The sequence below is a fragment of the Eulemur rufifrons genome, chromosome 29, assembly GCF_041146395.1.
Source record: "Eulemur rufifrons isolate Redbay chromosome 29, OSU_ERuf_1, whole genome shotgun sequence".
NCBI lineage: Eukaryota > Metazoa > Chordata > Mammalia > Primates > Lemuridae > Eulemur > Eulemur rufifrons.
The window spans coordinates 6,710,346-6,732,309 of record NC_091011.1 but is presented as its reverse complement, the minus strand read 5'-3'; the positions used below and the strand labels follow the sequence as shown (position 1 = coordinate 6,732,309).

The 21,964-nt window shown below is 33.0% G+C and overlaps 1 protein-coding gene across 1 annotated transcript in view; it reads right to left on the bottom strand.

Annotated features, from left to right (window-relative positions):
- The window catches only part of ZPBP (zona pellucida binding protein), a 132,994-nt gene that overhangs the window by 96,915 nt on the left and 14,115 nt on the right, over positions 1-21,964 (bottom strand). Inside the window, exons 4-5 of the mRNA XM_069462305.1 lie at positions 17,791-17,940; positions 3,537-3,755 (exon numbers count right to left, since the gene is read on the bottom strand). Of these exons, the coding sequence (XP_069318406.1) occupies positions 3,537-3,755; positions 17,791-17,940 (369 nt within the window). The remainder of the gene's footprint in view (positions 1-3,536; positions 3,756-17,790; positions 17,941-21,964) is intronic.

Sequence of the window (21,964 nt, the reverse complement as noted above, 5' to 3'; positions counted from 1 at the left end):
CCCAGAATAGCCAACACAATATTAAAAGCAACAAAAACAGAGGACTGACATTACCCAACCTCAGGGCTTACTATAAAACTATAGAAATCAAGACAGTTTGGTACTGGTGAAAGAACAGATAAAGAGATCAATAAAAGAAAACAGAAAGCTCAGAAACAGATCCACACTAATATACTCAACTGATGATTCCCAAAAGAGAAAAGACAATCAATGGAGATAGGATAGTCTTTTCAAAAATGGTGCTGGAAAAACTGGACATCCACATCTAAATAAATCTAAACATAGACCGTATCCCTTTCACCAAAATTAACTCCAAATGAATCACAGACACCAATGTAAAATGTAAATATGTAAAACTGATAACATTGGAGAAAATCTAAGTGACCTTGGGTTTGGTGGTGACTTTTTACACACAAATATAGGGATTCTCTATATTCAAATTATACTACAAAGCTATAGTAATCAAAACAGTAAGGTATCAGCATAAAAACACATAGACCAATGGAACAGAATAGAGAGCATAGAAATAAACTCACGCATATATGGGCAACTAATTTTCAACAAGGGCACCAAGAAGATACAATAGGGAAAAGATAATCTCTTCAAAAAACTGTGTTGGGAAAACTGCATATTCACATCCAAAAGAATGAAACTGGAACCAAAACAGAGGATTGACATTACCCAACCTCAGGCTTACTATAAAACTACAGATGTCAAGTCAGTGTGGTACTGGTGAAAGAAAAAATAAAGAGATCAATGCAAGAGAACCAGAAGCTCAATTTTTCTGTAAAGCCAAAACTGCTCTAATAAGAAAGTCTATTAATTAAAGACATACAATATATAGAAAACAAATGGCAAAAGGACAAAAGTAAGTCCTTCCTTGTCAGTAATAATTTTAAATATAAATGGCTTAATTGAAAGGCTCCAATTAAATGGCAGAAGTAAGCATAACGGGTAAAAATAAAGGATCTATTTGTTATCTACAACAGATTCACCTTAAATGCCAAAAATAGGTTAAAAGTAAAAGGATGGAAAAATATATTTCATGTAAACAGTCATCAGACCTAGACGAAATGGACAAATTGCTAGAAACACAGAAACTACTAAAACTGACTCAAGAAGAAACAGAAAATGTGAGCGGATCTATAGAAATACCAGACAAAATAGACTTTAAATTGAACATTGCTTCAAGAAACAAATAAGTGCATTATATTTTGATAAAAGTGCCAATTCATAAGATATAACATTTATAAGCATATACACCTCTAACAACAGAGGCTCAAAATATACAAAGCAAAAGTTGACAGAACTGATGGAAAAACAGCTTTCCAATAATAGTTGAAGACATCAATATCCCACTTTTAATAATGAATACAAAAACTAGACAGAAAATCAATAAGAAAATAGAACAATACTAGACCTGTAAGATGTACACAGAATACTCTACCCAAGAAGAGGAGAATACACATACTTCTGAAGTACACATGCAACATTCCTCAGGGTAGATCATATATATAGCCACAGAAATTCCAAAAAGGTTAAAATTATGCAAAGTATCTTCTATGACCACAAAAGCATGAAACTAGAAATCAGTAATAGAAGGAAAACTAGTATGTTTACAAATATGTGGAAACTAAAGTACATACTCTTAACCAACAGGCCAAAAAATAATCCATAGGAAATACTTACAGATGAATGAAAATAAAATGAAATGAAGAAATTATAGATTGCAGTTAAAGCAGTACTTAGGGAGAAATTTATAGGTGCAAACACCTATATTAAAAGAGAAGTACAATCTCAAATTAATGACTCAACTTCAAACCTCAAATTACCAAAACAATGTTGAACAGGAAGAACAAATTTGGAGGACTGTCACTTCCTGATTTCAAACTGTACTACAAGGCTACAGTAATCAAAATCATGTGGTACCAACATGAGTATAGAAATGTAGAAAAATGGAATGAAACTGAGAGTTCAGATAAACCCATACATTTATGGCTTACTGACTTTTAACAAGGGTGCTAATACCATTCACAGTGAAAAGAACAGTCTCTTCAAGAAATGGTCCTTGGGCAACTGGATACATGCAAAAATATAAGGATGGAGCCACACCTCACACTATATACAAAAATTAGCTCAAAATAGACCTTGGACCTAAATGAAAGAGCTAAAACTACAAAAGGGGTAAATTTTTATTACCTCAGACTTGGCAATAAATTCTTATAAACAACACCAAATGCATAAGAAACAAAATTAAAAAAAGATAAATTGGACTTCATCAAAATTGAAATCAATTGTGCATCAAAGGACATTATTAAGAAAGTGAGAAGATAACCTACAAAATGGAAGAATATATTTGCATATCATATATTAATAAGGATCTAGTACCCAGAATTTATAAAAAATTCTTACAACTCAACGACCAAAAGACACACAACCCAATTTGAAAGTAAGAAGGGATTTGAATAAACATTTCTCCAAAGAAGATATACAAATGGGCAATAAGCACATAAAAAGATGCTCAGCAATATTAGTAATTAGGGAAATGCAAATCAAGCACACAATGGTTCATTTTTCTATTCAATATCACCTATTTTCTCTCATTGTTTCAAGTATACTTTCAGTTTTTCTAGGGACTCATCCATCTATTAAACAGATCAGTGAACGAAGATCCAGTAACTCCTGTGATGCTAGTAATGGGTCCTTGAAGAGCTAAAGAGTCTATCTCTGGTAACAGTGTCTCAGGGACTAAAGAAAAACTCTCAATATTTTTTTGGAGAAGAGAATAGAAAAGACAGGGAAAATAAGGTTAAACTTCTCTGGTTGTCCTTTAAAGCTTCATGCCTCTCAATTGTGTTTCTAAATTTCAAGCCTTGAAAAAAAAAAGAAAGAAAGAAAGAAAGAAAGGAAAGGAAAAGTCAGGAAATGGGTAAGTAGTAAGTATAATCAAACACTGATAGAAGAGGAATCAAGGGAAAAGAGGAGGAAGAAAGAAAGGAAAATAGCAAGCAATAGCATTTGACATGACAAGAGAGGAGCATCCTATTGCCACTGGGACTGCTTAAAAACACGTGGATAGCTATTCCTAAGCGCTCATTCATAAACAGACCCTTTATAAATCTAAATTCCTTAGATATCAAGTCCAATTCTTTGTTTTCCAGAAAATATTGGGCCTCCACTCTTCGTTATTAAAAAAAAAGCACACTAAGCTGAATGATTCCTCTGCTCTATGATATTAACCCATCTTACAATTAGATGCCTTTACAAATTAAATCTTTGTATCTACAAATATCATGATAGACATTATTTATACTAAATTCCACTTTATAGTAAATTATCATACCAAGGAATAAGTTATTTGAGAGAGCAAACTTTTTTCATTAAGTGCATGAATCAGGAGAATTTTATTTTGGGGGCTATTAGTACTAAATCAAAGTGTTTATATTATAAAAATGCTGCTGGTAATTCACAACGTATCTTTAAAATGAGCTATGTGTCTTCAATTTGTTTTCCTTTAAAGAATTATTTATACTTACCTGAAAATGTAAAGAACAATTCATTCTGTAAACCAGCTCGTTGCATCTTAACATGATGACATTCAGACTTAAGTAAGGAAATTTCACATGAAAGGTCAAGAACCAATTTGCTTAAAATCTGAAGAAGTTTCTTCTCAAAAGAAATATTATAGATACTATTGCAGGGAGCTGCATGATATCGAGCTGTGAACTGGTAATAATAATGAGGCTCACGATAAGCTGTAAAAAATTAAGCAGAGAAAGACACAAACATGATTATTTAAGTAATTCAAATATACATTGCAACTATTCGAGAGAAATCATTATTTGTAATGAATTCTTGGTACATGTTTTTACATACAGCTATATTTATTTTTATTCAACACTTATCTAGTAGTTACTAAGTATCAAATATTATGATAAGCACTTCACAAATAGTAACTCAATTAAATCTCTAAACATCATTTAAGATTGGTATGATTTTTATATCCATCATGAAGAAATTGAGGGAGCCAGCGTGCCCTTCCCTCCCTTGGAAAGTAAAATAAAACTCACTTCAAAACCTATATTAATCTTTGAATTGAGAATTCTTCTCAGCCTAAGGTATATGTGCCCACCCTTTCACTGGCCTATATTAAGCTATTACCTGAGATTGAAAAAAGTGTAAATATATGCTAAAATATTCCCAAAATGCTCTCAAACACAGTGTGAACCACATCCTCTTCTGAATCTCCAGGAGAACTACACAGACACCCACAACAATTGAGGATCAGCTTATGTGCCTTAAAGAGTTAACATAGCAGGCTGAAGGCTGCTTGCAGGATTGGCCCTGGGCTGGTAAACACTTCCCTACAGAGATAGTAATCTTTCCCTTCTTGATAAAACTGCTCTACCCACCTGAGGTACTGAAAACCTGTTTGCCCTCTGGAAGTGTGGAATTTTTGTAGTTGCTAGGCAGAGGGTGCCTATGGTCTAGCTCCTAAGAAACCCTCTGGGTGATTTTTTTTGCTTTATTCTGTAGCTTTTCTCCTAAAAGCTCTTTGTAAATCCTAAAGTGTTGTGTCTTCAAAGAGGTTCATGAAATAGATTACAAGTACTCTTAAATGCAGGTTTCTGACAACTTTGAGATCATACAATTATACTGAGTAAGAAACCCAAAAACTCCAATGAAAAAAAAAGCACTCATAAGATTGAGTCCACCAAACAAAATAAGAATTAATTACATGGGAAGAACTGATGCAGGACTAAAAAAAACTTTAATGACTTTTTTTGTTTGAAATATTGCTGATTCTTTTCATGTTTTATTTTCCAGTGTCAAGAAAACTTTTTTCTTTTAAGTTATTTATAGCTTATAGTGATTGGGTAAAGTATACTTTTGTGAGCAAAATTGAAACATTTACCTTTCTCCCTACCTGATTTCTCCATAATTCGGAAACTATTTGTAAATATCTTTATTTTATGGCCTCACATGGCCATAAATTAAATAATAATCTGTTTTCTTTTGTAAGAGGACACAATTGGAAATGCAGGTTATATTACCAAGGGTTTGACTGAGGTGTCATATTTTCAGACATAACCAGAATGCTTTAAAAAACTAAGGGTTAACTTTAAGGATCCAATAAAGTCCTCGCAAAAACCGGCCTGGTATCTTGTCTACAAGGTTCCCTTGCAGGGTGTCTAGGCTTGCAGTAAGTAAAACAATGTCACTTTCTGACAGACCCAGGAGCTTCAAAATATTTTAGAGACCTCAAGAAAAGAAGAATTCACCCAGGGACTACAGGTAAAATCAGATGGTGAGTCTGTGGCTTGGTTTCTTAGCCTGGAGAAACTGTTAAAACATGTAATCTGAAATCCCTTATGAAAAGTTACAGCAAAGCCAATTTTAAAAAAGCCTATATACTCAATCATCACTCTTGCTACAATCTGTGAACTAAAATAAAATTTTAAGACTCACCCCCCGCCCCCCACCAGCTGACTGAATGGACCTCCTCCTGGCCAAAGGGATATCCCAAAACTAAATTGCCTGCCAGGAGGAGGCAGGTCAGACATGCCTCATCATGCCCTCCTCTCTTCTTGAACACATTCTTTGTAACCCATTAACAGGCCTAAGGCTATGCAAGACAAACTTGCAGGTCCTCAATTTACACAACAAATATGTGTCTGGTGGCTTATCTCTGATAAACAGCTCCTTATGTTAAAACATTCCAGGCTGGGTGCAGGTGGCTCAGGCCTGTAATCCTAGCACTGGGGAGGCCCAGGTGGGTGATCCTTTGAGCTAAGGAGTTTGAGGCCAGCCTGAGCAAGAGCGAGACCCCGTCTCTACTAAAAATAGAAAGAAATTATATGGACAGCTAAAACTATAGAGAGAAAAAATTAGCTGGGTATGGTGGCGCATGCCTGTAATCCCAGCTACTCGAGAGGCTGAGGTAGAAGGATCGCTTGAGCCCAGGAGTTTGAGGTTGCTGTGAGCTAGGCTGAAGCCACTGTAGCCCGGGCAACAGAGCGAGAATCTGTCTCAAAAACAAAAAACAAAAAACAAGAAAACAAACAAAAAAACGACAAAAAAGATTCCAAGCCTTTAGACGAAGCTTCATGTCTTTAACCAATATAAGTCAAAGAATCTTTAAACCCACTTATAACCTGTAACTGCCGCCCCACCCCCACCCCCTTGGAGATGGCCCACCTTTTCAGGCCAAACCAATGTATGCCTCCCACGTATTGATTTATGACTTTACTTGTAACCCCAGTCTCCCTGAAATGTATAAAACCAAACTGTAACCTGGCCACACCAAGTCCACTTGCTCAAGGTTTCTTGGGAGTGGCTCCGGGTCATGGTCTTCAAATTTAGCCCAGAGTAAATCTCTTTAAAATTATTTTACAGGGTTTGGTCTTTGTTTTCTGTTGACAAATTTATACAAATAATCAGGCCAAATATAATGAGACTAAAACTTACTTTATGAATACATTGGATTTACCGTGATTATCTTTGGTAGAAATGGGAGACCAGAGAGAGAAAAAATATATTTCAGAAAAAACAAAATAAAACTATACTGCATCTATTATTAGATTCCAGCCCTGTCCATTTGTTTTTATGTTGTTTTTTTTTATTATCTGGACAGAATCTTGAATTTTTAGCTTCTTCTAATATCTGGCTACAACTCTTCCAGGCTAACATTTCCAATTTTTCTCCCACCCTTCTGATTTAAAATCACTAGAAATTAAAACTGCTTTTCCTGAATCTCTGCAAGCTAAAGCTAGACAACTTGAAATAAACTTTGGAGAAATCACCACAACTTATTCATGGACAGAAACTTCACTGGAACACCTGATTCAAACTGTAATCCAGGAAAATCTGTCAGATTGCCACTTCCTGCCCACTCCAACTGAAAAGGCTTTGAGCCCAAATCTAAAATGTTCTTAACTGACTTCCCTCCAAATTAGAGTCTAGTTTGCAGACTTCTCCAGATATTAACTTTTTTCTTTTGTTTGCACAGAAATGCTTCTTATTAAGTACCTGTTTGCCTACAACATACAGAGACCTAACTTTCATAAAAACTCACCTACACCACCCCCTCCTGAAATGCAATACAACTATTCCACTAAACTGATTATTCTCAAGAATAAGAGACTTGGTTCAATAATGCATGGGACAATATACTCAAATTTATTCCTTTCTACTTAGTCCAACCTATGTTTTTCTTCCCCCTTTGCCAAATATTTTATCTTAAAACTTCTAACCCAAATCTCTTCAAAACTACAAACCTGGCTTTTAATATGTAAACATTTCTGAGTTTCAAAAAGGGGACTGAAGGAAACCAAAATATTTCTTTCCAAAATATCGAGGACTGTTAAGACACTGAAATTCAGGGGAACACTCTGCCTCAGCCTTTATTTGCCTGATGGCAGGACATAAATCCTTCCTTACTGAAGACAGCACTTGCTTAGTGACCCTAAGAAGACACCAGCGGACACCAGAGGAACCTGGGAACATATTTTACTATCTTCTCACATTTTCTCCCCTTTTAAAAGACTCGAACTGCTCTCTCCTGTGTCTTGTCACTCTGCTAAGATTTATTGCTCTTTTTAAAACGCTATTTAAGCACAGCCCCTAACCTATTGCCTTGAGAGAGATACTTTTGAACTGAGACCTTCCCCATATGATGGGTACAGCACACATCAATAAACTTCTGCTGGTTTGAATCTTTTTAACTTTTGTTTTCAGCATAGCATCTCAACTAAAAACTTTATAAACTTAAAATATATTATATTTTCTTCCCTTCAATTACTAGTACAGTTTGAGGCCACTGCCTTGCTTTCTGCTAAGGCCCCGTAGTTTACCACCCACCATAAGTGTAAATATCAACACAGTAAAAATGAAAACTAATATCTTAGTATAATAATAAAATTAGTTTTCACCTTAAGCACTGATTGCTTAAAAGGGTCTCAGGGATTCCCAGGGCTTCAAAGGCCATAATTTGAGAACCACTGATCTATAATATTCAAAATGCTACTAGAAATTAACAAGAATTTAGAAAAACAGGTGAAATATATGAATAGAAAATTTCATAGGGGAAAATAAAAATACTTAAGTACTCAAAGATAATATAAAGGAAAGTGCAAATTAAAAATACTACAGCATTTTACACCCACTGTACAGCTAAAAGAGCAATGAAATCTATTTTGTTGATGGTAAGGATAAACAGAAGTGTATATACATTATTACAATTGAATATAAATAAAATTTAAAAATATAAATCTTCAAAATATTCAAGAAAGGAATAAATTAAAATTAGGAAATTATAAAAACAGGTGGATATGACCCAAGAACAAGTGAAGATTGTAAAAAGTAAGATTTAAATATTGGAGATGGAAAATATAGTTACCGAAATAGAAAGAAAAAAGTCTTCAAAATCAAAATTTAAGTGAATAGACAAGCAAAATGGCAGACAGAACATACCAGAAGAAAGATTTGTTAAACTCTATAAGAATACCAAAACACACCACATTTAAAGATTTTGATATATGAAAGACAAGTTAAAAGATATGAATGACAAATTAAGAAACCCTAATGAATATGTTTAATTAGTGTTTCAGAAATAAAAATAAATAGAATAGTCAAGAGGCAAATTTTTTAAAGGTCATAAAGGAAGGGTGAAAAACATCTCAAAATTCAATATATGTAAACCACATTCTCTGACCCAAGAAATCAAAATAAAAATCAACAATTAAAATCCCACAAACATTTTTAAACATATAAAACACTATTAAATAACAAGTGAGCTGGAAATGAAATCACAGTAGATATGACTAAATATTTAGACATGATAATAATAAACATGTCAGTAATTGTGGGATACAATTAAAGTACTAATAAGAAGTAAATTTAGCCTTAAATATATTTGCCAGAAAATGAAAATAAGCAAACTGTTCAACTCAAGAGTCTATATATACAACAACAAAGTTAACATAAGGAAGGAAAATAAGGAAAGAGAATAGGAATGATGAGAAAAGCAATGAATTAGTGAAATAGAAAAAAATTAAATTAGTAAAATCAATGAAACAAAGAAAAAATAAAACAATGTACTAATTAATCAAAATAAAAAGATATAACTACATAAAACTATAAACATTTTCATGTCAACATATTTGGAGAGTTAGATTAAAATTATTTCAGTAAGGTATGAATTAGTACAATGTATAAAAGAAGAAATGCTAAATCCAATAAAATAATGACTATTAAAAAATATTAATAACTGTAGGATACAGACTTCTGATATGACAGCTGGAGGAGCTCTGCAAACTCACCCTCCTACAAAACTAATATAAATTATTTTTTAAAAATGATTGTTCAAAAAGTCTTTGGAAATTTTCCTAAGGGCATAGAAAAAATGAAGAAACATTTATTCAAGAAAGTCTACTAAGAGTAAAAGCAGTATTTGAACCAAGACCTGCTTCTTCCTGCCCCATTCCACAGCCTGCTCAGAGAGAGAGAGAGACTCCATTCCAGATGTGTGGGTCAAGAACAGAGGGTTCTCTCCCAGCTACCTATTGCTGAAGTTAAGTTGCAGCTGCATTTGGTAGAAAGGTTTTGGCTCCCTTCTTTCATCTAGCCCCACCTCCTGAGACAAGAGGCTCTAAATCAGGTATAAGAACAGTGAGAATACTGCGGACACCATCACCCTTACCTCAGGTTCATGATGTGAGGGTTCCACATCAGGAGCTGCCAGCCGAGGATATCTGAGGCTCCTGCTACCCCGTCCATCAAATGCTCAGCTCCTAAAGCAGTGTGTTGCTCAGAAAGAAGGACATCACTATCCCCACCCTCAGCTCCAGAGCTGCGACTCAGAGAATTTACCCAGGGAGGAGGACCAGGCTGCAGAACAGAATCTCTTCTCAAAGGAACTGACTTCACTTTTAAGAATATGTGGACAAGCTCAATTGGGAAGAGATTCATAGAGTCATTGGAGTTATAGGTTAAAGGCTAGCCAAAAAGCTACACTGAAAGAGTCACCTGGGAAGAGCAATTCTGAGGTCAAAACAAATCTCAAACACTGACCTGAAGAACTAGCTCTTCAAGAACCTTAATTGGATCAGTGAGTAGAGAAATTTATTTCCCAGGGCATTGCTGAAAGCAATAGATAGATCAGCTGAGTAAGTGTAGTCAGGGAAAGAAACAGTCAGAGAAAGCCCTGCCAAAATTGCAGGGGGTACACCGAAGCTGCACCTTCCAAAGGCAAACATCAGAGGCTTCACACTGAGGAGTGAACTTCAAGGAAATAATCCAGTCAGTTGCTAAACAAATAAACAGAAAACAACTATAACAAGGCTGGTTGGAAGTGGGGGTGACCTATACCCAGAGTTGCTATTAAAACAATATACAGTAATGCACTGCATAATGACATTTTGGTCAGTGATGGACTGCATATATAACACTGGTCTCATAAGATTAAAATTTTTACTGTACCACATTTTTACTGTACCTTTTCTATGTTTAGATACACAAATACCGTTGTGTTACAACTGCCTACAGTATTCAGTACAGTAACATGCTGTACAGTTTTATAGCCTAGTAGTAATAGGATATACCATATAGCCCAGTTGTGCAGTAGACCATATCATCTAGGTTTGTGTAAATACACTGTATGGTGTTCACACACCAACAAAATTGCCTAATGACACATTTCTCAGAATGTGTCTCCATAAGTAAGCAACACATGACTGTATTATCTAAAATGTCCAGTTTCTGACAATAATGCATAAGACATGTAAGGAAACAGGACAGTATGGCCCACATACTGGAAAAAGGTCAGCAACAGAAATTACCTATGAGAGTGACCAGATGTGGGATTTAAAAAATAAAGACTTCAAAGTAACCATTATAAATATATTAAAAGAACTAAAGGAAATCAAGATTGAAGAAGAAAGGTACGATGATAATGTTACAGCAAATAGAGAATATCAATAAATACTAAAATTATAAAAAAAAACAAATGGAAATTGAACAGTTGAAAAGTAAAAAGACTGAAAGGAAATATGTATTAAGGGGCTCAAGAGTAGACGTGAACTAACAAAAGAAAGAATGAACAATATGTGTCACATACACCTACCTTACAAGTAATACTAAAAGAAGTTCTTCAGACTGAAAGAATGTGATGCCAGGCAATAATCTGAATCTACACAAAAACCAAACTGCATCAATAAAGGTAATTACGTAATTATAAAGACAATATAAGTTTATATTTCTTCTACCTTTTTCAAACCGCTTTACTGATTAAAAAGTAATTGTATAAAAGAATTTATATGTAACGTATCATTGGGCCTATAACATATAAATACATATTTGCCAATAGGAGCACAAAAGAGATGGGTGGGAGCAAAGCTGCACTGGGATACGGAAATGACTCCATATGGTAACTTGAATCCATGGTAACAAATGAAGAGAACCACAAATGATCAATAATATGCTAATATAACGAAACCTATAAATATAATATGTACTTGCTCCCCTTTCTACACTCAGCTTATTTGAAAGACATAAAATTATATAAAATAATAATGAAGTATTGTTTGGTTTATAACATTTACAGATATAACATGTATAATATTAATACCACAAAAAGCAGGGAAAGGGAACTACATAAGAGTAACATTTCTATTGCTCACTAGAATTACATTATTGTAAATCTGATGCTGATTCTGATAAGTTAATATATATGGTAAGCCGTAGCACTATTAATAAAGAAATAACTCAAAATACATACAGTAAAGAAACTATAATAACATAATAACAATAATAACATTAAATGTGAATGGATTAAACAATCAAATCCAAAGGCAGAGATGGTCAGACTGGATTAAAAAAGTGATATCCAACTACAGTATATGTTATCTACATGAAATGCATTTTAGATTAAAAGATACAAATAGGTGGAAAGTAACAGGATGGGAAAAGATATACCATGCATAAAGCAATCACAAGAAAGCAGTACTGGATATAAAATTATCATACAAAATAGACTTTAAAACTAACAAAAAATATTACAAAGGAAAAAGAGAAACTTATTATGATAAAAAGGTCATACATCAGAAATACAGAATTATAAATATACACATACCTAACAATAAAGCACCAAAATACATGAAGTAAAAACAGGCAAAAATGAAATAAAACACATTGAAGACTTCAATATCTTATTTATTAATACAATAATAGATAAAAGAACTAGGCAGAAGATCAATAAGGAAATAGAAGACTTTAATAATATTATAAACCAAATAGACCTGACAGACATTTATAGTAAATACCCCATGAAACAACAGCAGAATATAAATTTGTCTCAAGTACACATGGAACATTCTCAAGAATGGAGAATATGCTAAGCCACAACCTTGATAAAACTGAAATAATATAAGGTATTTTCTATGATAAAATGAAATTAAAAATCAATAACAGAAAGAAATTTGAGAGACTCATAAATGTATGACAATTAACAACATACTCCTAAATAATCAGTAGGTCAAAGAAGAAATCAAAAGAGAAATTAGAAAATATCTTGATGCAAATAAAAACGGAACAAAACATGTCAAAACCTATGGAATGAGGCTAGAGCAGTACTTAGCAGGAAATTAATATGCCATTTATATACATACGCATATAAAATACACCTTTTTTAATTAAAAAAGGCTCTCAAGTCAATAACTTAACCTTTTACCCTAGGATAATGCAAAAGAAATAGAAAATTTAATATAAAGTAAAAGGAAGGAAATAATAAAGACTAGAGCAGAGATAAATGATAAAAAGAATTTTAAAAAGTGAAAATCAATTAAACCAAAACCTAGTTTTTTGAAGAGATAAACAGAAGTGATAAGCCTTTCATTAGATTTACAAAAAAGAAGAAGTGGGGAGGAAGAAGGAGGAGGAGGAGAAGGAAGAAGGAGGAGGAGAAGGAAGGGTGAGGAGGATGAAGGAAGGGGAGGAAGAGGGGGGGGAGAAGGGGGGAAGAGGAGGAGGAGGAGGAGAAGAAGAAGAAGAAAGAAGAAGAAAAAAGAGAAAGGGAGGAGAGACTCTAATTACTATAATCAGAAGTGAAACAGAAGATATTACTACTAACCTTAAAGAAATAAAAAGAATTATAAAGGAATACTATGAACAACTCTATGCCAATAAATGAGATAATTTAGATAAAATAGACATTCGTAAAGAAAAAACACAAACTACAAAACTGAATCAAGAAGAAAAAAATAATCTTAATAAATCTATAACAAAGAGTTCGAATTAGTAGTCAAAAAACTAGCCATGGAAAACAACCCAATCCCAGATGTCTTCACTGATGAATTCTACTAAACCTTTAAAGATGTATTAACAATTCTTCACAAACTCTTTCAAAATTAGAATAGAAGGGAATACGCCCAACTCATCCTACAAAGCTGGTATTACCCCAATACAGACAAATATATTGCAAGAAAAGAAAACTATAAACCAATATTTCTTAAGAACATAGATATAAATATTATGAACAAAATACCAGCAAACAAAACTAGCACCATATTGAAAGGATCATATACCATGAACAAATGGGATATATCCCAAGAGTTCAAGAATGGTTTAACATTTGAAAATCTATTAACATAATATGCCATATTAATAAAATACAAAACAAAAGCCAAATTTATATCAATCAATGCAGAAAAAAAATTTGGTAAAATCCAACAACCTTTCACAATAAAAAGAATCAGCAAATATGGAATGAAAGGGAACTTCCTCAACCTAATAACAGGCACCTACAAGAAACACACACCTAATATCATACTTAATGGTGAAATACTAGATGATTTTCCCCAAATATGAACAGCAAGATAAGGGTTCCCATTCTCACCATGCTTATTCAACATAGTAACAGAAGCCCTAAGATCCTTAACAAAGCCATAAAAATAAAAAAGAAGGATAAAGATCAGAAATAAATAAAACTGTCTCTATTTGCAGATGACGATTGTCCCATGAAGAATCTAAAAAAATGAAAAAGTCTAGAATTGTTACGTGACTTCAACTAATAAACATGTGGAATTCAAAATTTAAAACATAATACCATTTACAATCACTTCAAAAAAATAAAATTATATACTTTTAAATACTTAGGTATATACTTAACAAAACATGAATATGCAGATAAAAGAAATCAAAGACAACTTAATTCAATAGGAAAACATACCATGTCCATGGATTGAAAGACCCAATGTAATAAAGATGGCAATTATCCCCCAAATTTATTTATAGATTTAATGTAATTCCTATAAAAATCACACCAAGATATTTTGTAGATACATACAAGATTATTCTAAAATTTATATGGAAAGGGAAAAACATTAAAATATCAAAAACTATTCTTGAAAACTATCTCGAAAAAGAATAGTAGTGGGAGAAATCACTATACCTGGTATTGAGGTTTTCCATACACTTAGTAATCAACATTGATTACTGGTATTGGCAAAGGAGGTGTAAACCCACATATCAATGAAAGAAATTAAAGAACCTAGAAAAAGGTCCATGTAAATATGCTCAATCGATTTCTAAAAAAGGTGCAAAAACAATTCAATGAAAGAAAGATAACCTTTTCAAGAAATACTGCTGGAGCAATTGAACATCCATATGTAATAAAAATTCAACCTCAAACCAAGCTTCAACAAACCTTACACAAAAATTAACTGAAAATATATCCCATACATAAATGTTAAAAGGAAAATTATGAAACTTTAAAAAAAATTGGCAAATAAATCTGGGATCTAGCAGTAAGGCAAAAATTCCTTGTATTGATACCAAAAGCATGATTCATGAAAGCAAATGTGATAAACCAGACCTCATTAAAACTGTGGCTCTGCAAACATCCTGTCAAGAGAATGAAAAGACAAGATATAGGCTAGAAGAAAATATTTGCAAATAACATACTCAGAAAAGGAATAGTATCTAGAAATACACACACACACACACACACACTTAAAACTAGCAAAAAACTCAACAGTAATAAATACAATCCAATGAGAAAATGATCAAACACTATCAGCAGACATTTTATCAAACAGGATGTACAGACAGCAAATAAACTCATATAAACATGTTCAACACATCATAAGAAATTAGGGAAAATCAAATGAAAACCACAATGACATATTGCTTCACCTATAAGAATGACTAAAATAAAAAGTAATTACAGCACCAAATGCTTGTGAAGATGTAGAGCAACTGGATTATTCTTATATTGCTGGTAGGAATGTAAAATGTTACAGCCACTCTGGAAAACAATTTGGCAGTTTCTTATAAAACTAAATATGCAACTACCATATGATCCATCAAGTGCACTTTGGGCAGTTATCCCATGAAAATTAATACTTATGTCAATACAAAAATTATACACAAATATTCATAGCAGCTTTACACGTAATAGTCAAAAACCTGAAGCAACCCAGATGCGCTTCAATGTGTGGGTGCTTAAACAAACCATGATACAGGCATACTATGGAAGACAATTCAACAATAGAATGTAATGAGTGACTGCTATAGTTTGGATGTTTATACCCTCCAAATCTCATGTTGAAATTTGATCCCCAACGTTGGAGATGGGGCCTAATGGCAGGTGTTTGGGTCATGGGGACAGATCCCTCATGAATGACTTGGTGCTGTCCTCATGGTAGTGAGTTCTCGTTCTGTTAGTTTCCAAGAGAGCTGGTTGTTAAAAAGAGCCTGGAACTCCCTCCTTGCTTCCTTTCTCCCCATGTGATCTCTGCACATGCCAGCTCCCCTTCTCTCCTGCCACAAGTGTAAGCAACCTGAGACCGTCACCAGAAGCAGATGCTGGTGCCATGCTTCTTATACAGCTTGCAGAACCATGAACCAAATAAATTTCTTTTCTTTATAAATTGTCCAGCCTCAGATATTCCTTTATAGAAACACTAAATGCATACAACAACTTACATGACTCTCTAGGGAATTAGGCCAAATGAAAAAAGCCAATCCCATTAGATTATATAACACTATATTTATATAATATTTTTGAAATTATATAATTGTAGAAAATTAATAATTGCCAGGATAGGGGTAGGAGGAAAGTGAGTTCAATTATAAAAGAACAATAAAAGGCATCCTTCTGTTGATGGGACTCCAACGCATTTTGTCTATAGTGGTAGATATATGAGCCATGTGATAATAATTACAGAATTCCACACACACATAAATGAATACACATACAACTGGAGAAATATGAACAAGATGAGTAGACTGCAACAAAGTCAGTATCTTGGTTTGTTAATATACTATAGGTTTACAAGATGTTACTACTGGGGGAAGCTGGGTAATAGATACATGGGATCTCTCTGAATTATTTCTTGCAACAATATGTGAATCTACAGTAATCTCAAAACAGAAGTTTAACATAAAAAATAGGCCTAGAAAAGAAAATACAGGAAATTATTTTTATTTTCTAGGTGTGGGAAATAATCTCTTAGGCAAAACAAAACAAAACAAAAATGCAATTCAAAGAAATAAACTGATAAAACTCATTACAACAAAATTTGAAACTTCTGTTAGTATAAACATCATAAGACAAGTGAGAGACAGGCAAAAATTATTTGAAATATGAATAAGAAAGAATTAGTATCCAGAATAGTGAATACCTACATACTAGTAAGAAAAAGGCAAACTATCCAAAAGTAAAATGACAATGAAATTTAAAAGGCAATGTAATCTATTACATAATAAAAATATAGGAAGATGCTCAAACCTACTAATAATTAAGGAAGTGTATAGTAAAGCAATGAGTCACCATTTTATACTTATTGGCTTGATAAATTCAAAGTTGATAATTTTCAGTGTTAGTTTATTTTTACAATTTTCTAAAATTTTTAAAGATTATAAATATAAAAATATAATGTAATTATAAGTAAAATCAGCTCTTCTTATAATCCAAGGAATAATGAATACCTTGCTCAACACAATAAGAAACATGAGCCAAAAAGAAAATACAAATCCAATCCAAATACAATCCAAAATTTTTGGATTACATAAAATTTAAAAACTTTAAATTATCCTTTACTTAGGATAAAAAAAGGCCGATAAGCTAAAGAGAAACAAAACATAGAATACAATGCATTTGACACAAAATTAATATCTATGTAGCTGATATCTGTATATGTACATATCTCACAGTAGCTATTTACACAAATACATGCACAAAGAGCTCACACAAATATAATAGCAAAATTCAAATAACCCACCAAAGACAAAAATTTCATATTAAAACCATGAAATGACATTATTAACTTGTTAGATTGGCAAAAATTCAAAATACAGTATCACGGGAGTTTTAGAAACTGAGGTTCTTATCTACTATGCCAAGGTTATAAATTGCTATACTCTTTAATACTCAGAATTTAAAAACAATCCTGAGACTTGGAATTTTAAATACCTAGAATTCAATACAGTATAAACTACATTACCATCATAATTTTAAAACATGATGTCTACACTCCCTGCTTCATTCATACACTTAAGTTTATCTGTGTAAATGTTGACATTCCTCTGAAGAAAATAGACTATGCTGTGTTAATCACCCTGTCCCCTCACCACTAACCTTTCACAAAGTAGTTTGTAAAATACAGGCAGGCAGTATTTTTTTAAATTAAATAAGACTAAAAATAGCAAAATCCCTTTAAAACTAACTTGTTAAAACATTAAATATTTTAAAACATTAAGAAATGTTAAAACACAACTATCTCCACTTCTTACCATATATAATATATTTTAGTTGAAGATTTTTAACAATTTCTTCCACAGTAGGTTTATACTCGAGGAAACATGTGTAAACGCCACTCATACTCTCCTCAAAGTTTTGGAATATAAGGCTTCCTGTGGATGTTACCTGTGCAGTGCTGTTTTCTAATAAAGGAATAAGATACAGTCATTAGTTACTTAAATTACATATGACGGATATAATACCAAAACATTTTCTAAGCAGAGTAAAACAATCAAAATTTATCTATATCATCACTTAAAGGAATTGGGGGCACAGCTAGTCATAGCATCTGGTGCCTGCTCACAGTGGGTGCCAGGATAACTTTCTTAGCATCACACTTTCACTAACCAGAGTTCAATCATTTTGTGGCTACCTAAGTGATAACAGACTAACAAGGTCATGAATATAATGTGCTCCTAATCTGCTCCTTGCGTTGAACTGGACACTATCACAACTATAGTACATGTATACAAATACATACATATTACATATATAAAATATACATGTATATTATATAGTATATGTTTATATATACTATAAAATAATCATATCTTTTAACGATGAGCTATGGCCTCAGTAAGCTTACAAACCACATATGAAACAGATAAAATAGTATACCTATAGCAAACACTAACAGAATATAACCCTAACAACTAGACATTTCTTATCATTATACATGATATAAAGCAAAATTTAGGTTGTAACCTTAAGAGTTGCAGAAGAAAAAAAAAAAATAGGAGATTAGATCACCTAACTTGTCCAAGATCACAATCACAAAGTTGCAGTGTTGCGAGTTAGAATAGGATTGAAGCTCCCTTTTCACTTCAACAAGCCACACTTCTAAGTGTCACACTGGCAGAAAGCTATGCTGTGAAATGGAAAGTAAATCAGCCTTTAGAGGCATTAAGACCTGGGTTTGAGGACTATCTTTCTCCCTTGCAAACTATGTAACCCTGAGTAGCCACTTAATCTTTCTGAAATCTAGCTCCTTCATTTGTACAATGAAGAATCATAATACATGATAGCCTATCTCACAGGATTATTCAGCATAACCAATACAATGAACATTAAAATACTTGAAAAAGCTATAAATCTGTTACTCTAAAAGTTCATAACCAAAGGTTTTCATTAGAAAATTTTTTAGATATTAAAATTTGCTTAGTTTAATAATTTAATATTCCATTCATTGAAACTGAAAGTACTATCTCAGGAAATAACTGTCTACCTTTTTATATTTTAAATAAATAATTTATTGCTTATAAATTTTAAGTTCAAATATTTCTCCAAAATAAGCCAAAAGATAAGTGTTCTTAGTGATGAAATTTTCATTATTAATTTGTTTAACAAATATTGATTGAGTTTCTAGGACAGGGGTGGGGAACATGAATGTGTTTGCTATATTTCAGGAGAAACAAACACCTCACAGGAATACAATAAAAGATACCTATGAATTTTAAAGAAATTTTAGAATTTGGCAATAACCTAAAATGAAAGTTTCCCATGCCGGAAGTATCATTTAATAAGTGTATCAAAATATGTATTTGAATGCCTACTACAATGTTAGATATGAAAGCCAGAAAATCAAGTAGCATACAATCTATAATAAAATGCCCTATGGCTTACCTTCTTACTGAAAAAAATAAAAAGTGCCACACTTTGAAAAGATATCCAGATTACTTCATACCCAATGTAAGAACACATGCCCAATGTAAGAACCCAATGTAAGAACATATATCACTTTTTTTTTTAGATCCTTAAGTGACTAAGTCAAAATGGAAACTTCATGATGCCAATGGCTATGCACTACAGGAATTAATGTAACAGCAGATACTGAATAAATAATTGTTTAATTAAAGCTGGTATTTCTCCCCTCTCTAGATCTCTAGATCTTGATTATCTAAAAAGTCAGAGTTGGACTAGGTCTCTAGAAGCCCATGTCTTAAGAGTTCTAAAATTAAGTGACAAAATTTAAGCACAATTTCATTACAGCTTATTATTTTTAACATAAAATAGCTTAATATTTTAAAAATCTTATCTGGTTTCAGCTCAGATGTGAAAAGTGGATATAAGAACATCAATCCCATTACAATAAGGAAAAAGCTATAAAAACTGCCAATTAACAATTTTTCTTGATCCTATCAAGGAATTGAGGTGGCAGGGCAACTAGTAACTTGAAATCTGAGGGTACACAGGGGCTTGTAGATCAGGACCTAAGCATTTGCTTCAGCTGCCACATAAGGTAGTAAGATGTTCAGCTAAATGTTTTTAATGAATTGCTAAAAAGCTAAGTGTAGATCAGTGTGAGCATGTGAAGCCACTGGGGACCACATATAAGGGGGAACCCTCTTACAGGTTTCTCATACACAAATAACTCTAGGGGCTCACAAGAAAGATCAGGGGAACCCTGAGCAAACTTCCCACAGGGTGCTGGCTAGAGGAGGGATTTAGCAGCCCTGCCGAAACTCTACCCATTCCTATTTCCCTTATACCCCCTGTAAGGAACAAAGCTTTAATATATAGGAAGAGAAAAAACATAAACTGTCACCTAGTGCACTGTAGAAACTTGTTGCAGCTCAGAAAGGAAACCCAAAAAAGAAAAGGTGCTTCATCTTTGGGGAAGAAGTGCTAGGCCAAAACTAAAGCTGAATGAGTTGGAGCAATTGTGAAGGCCACACCCCAAGACATAGGAACACCATGCCTGCCAAAAAATAAAGATTAATTAGAACGTCAGAGAATGTCCCTCTCTCCAAATTACCCATCACAAATAAGAGTTTAGTAAAATTAGCAACAGAATAAAGCTGACAGAGCTGCAAGAGGTTCTCTCTGAGAAATAGTACAAAATAAGAAACCGCAGTCCAAGAAAGATTACACACTGGAAAAAAATAACTTCTGAAACATTTTTAAGGGTATTTGAAGCATTCAGTGCATTGAGTGTAACCACATCAACAAGCAATATCAAAGTCAGACAAGTCTTGACTACATTAACACAAACCCATAACACTAAAGGTTTAACAAGAAGAGTGTTCATCTCAAAGCATTACAATATTTACCTCAATATCTACTGTCTTATTCAAGATGTCTGACTTCAACAAAAATTAGAAGGCATACAAAAAGGCAAGAAATGGCACATTCCGAAGATACCAAGAAATGCTCAGGACCAGACTCCTATAAGACACAGATATAAGAAATATCAGATAGTTCATTTAAAATAACTATGATTAATATGATAAAGGATTTAATGGAAAACATAGACAATGTGCAAGATCAGATAGGTGGTTTCTGCAGAGAGATTGAAACTACAGAAATAATCAAATAAAATACTAGAATTAAAAACAAAAACAACAAAAAGAAAAATTATAATAACACAGTATTCCTTCAATGGGCTCATAAACAGGCTTGACATAGCCAAGAAAAAAATAAATACAATTGAAAATAGGTCAAAAGAAACTACCTAACCTGAAACACAAAGAGGAAGAAAAAATGGAGAAGAAGGAAGAGAAAGGAGAGGGGAAGAAGAGAGGGAAGGGATGGAGAAAAAAAAGGAGGGGGAGTGAGAGGATTCCAAGAGCTGTGGAATAATATCAAACAGTGTTATGTAAGTGTTATAGGAATCTCAGAAGACGACGAGAGACAAAATGGGCAGAAAAAATATCTGAAGACATAATAGCTGAGAATTTCCAAAAAAAAAAAATAATGACAAACACCAAACTCTAGATCAATCCAAGAAGCTTAGAGAACACCAAGCAGAATGAATACAAAAACCAAATAAAAGAGAGACACATAATATTCAAATCCCTGAAAATGAAAAGCAAAGGGAAATTATCTTAAAAAAATGGCCTATTGCCCAGAAAGGGCAAAGATAAGAATTTCAGCAGACTTCTCATTAGAAATCATGCAAGCAAAAAAAAAAAAAAAAAAAAAAAAAAATGTGTATTTATATACAGAATTCTATCTTTAAAATGTTAAAGAAACTTTCAACCCAGAATTCTATAGACAGCAAAAGAAAAACCCAAGCAAATTAAACCCAAAGCAATCAAAAGAAAGGAAATAATAAAGTTAAAAGCAAAAATCAATATTTTGAAAACAGAAACATAACAGAAAAAAAAATCAATGAAGCCAAAGCTGGTTCTTTGAAAAGACTGATAAAACCGTTGAACACATAGCCAG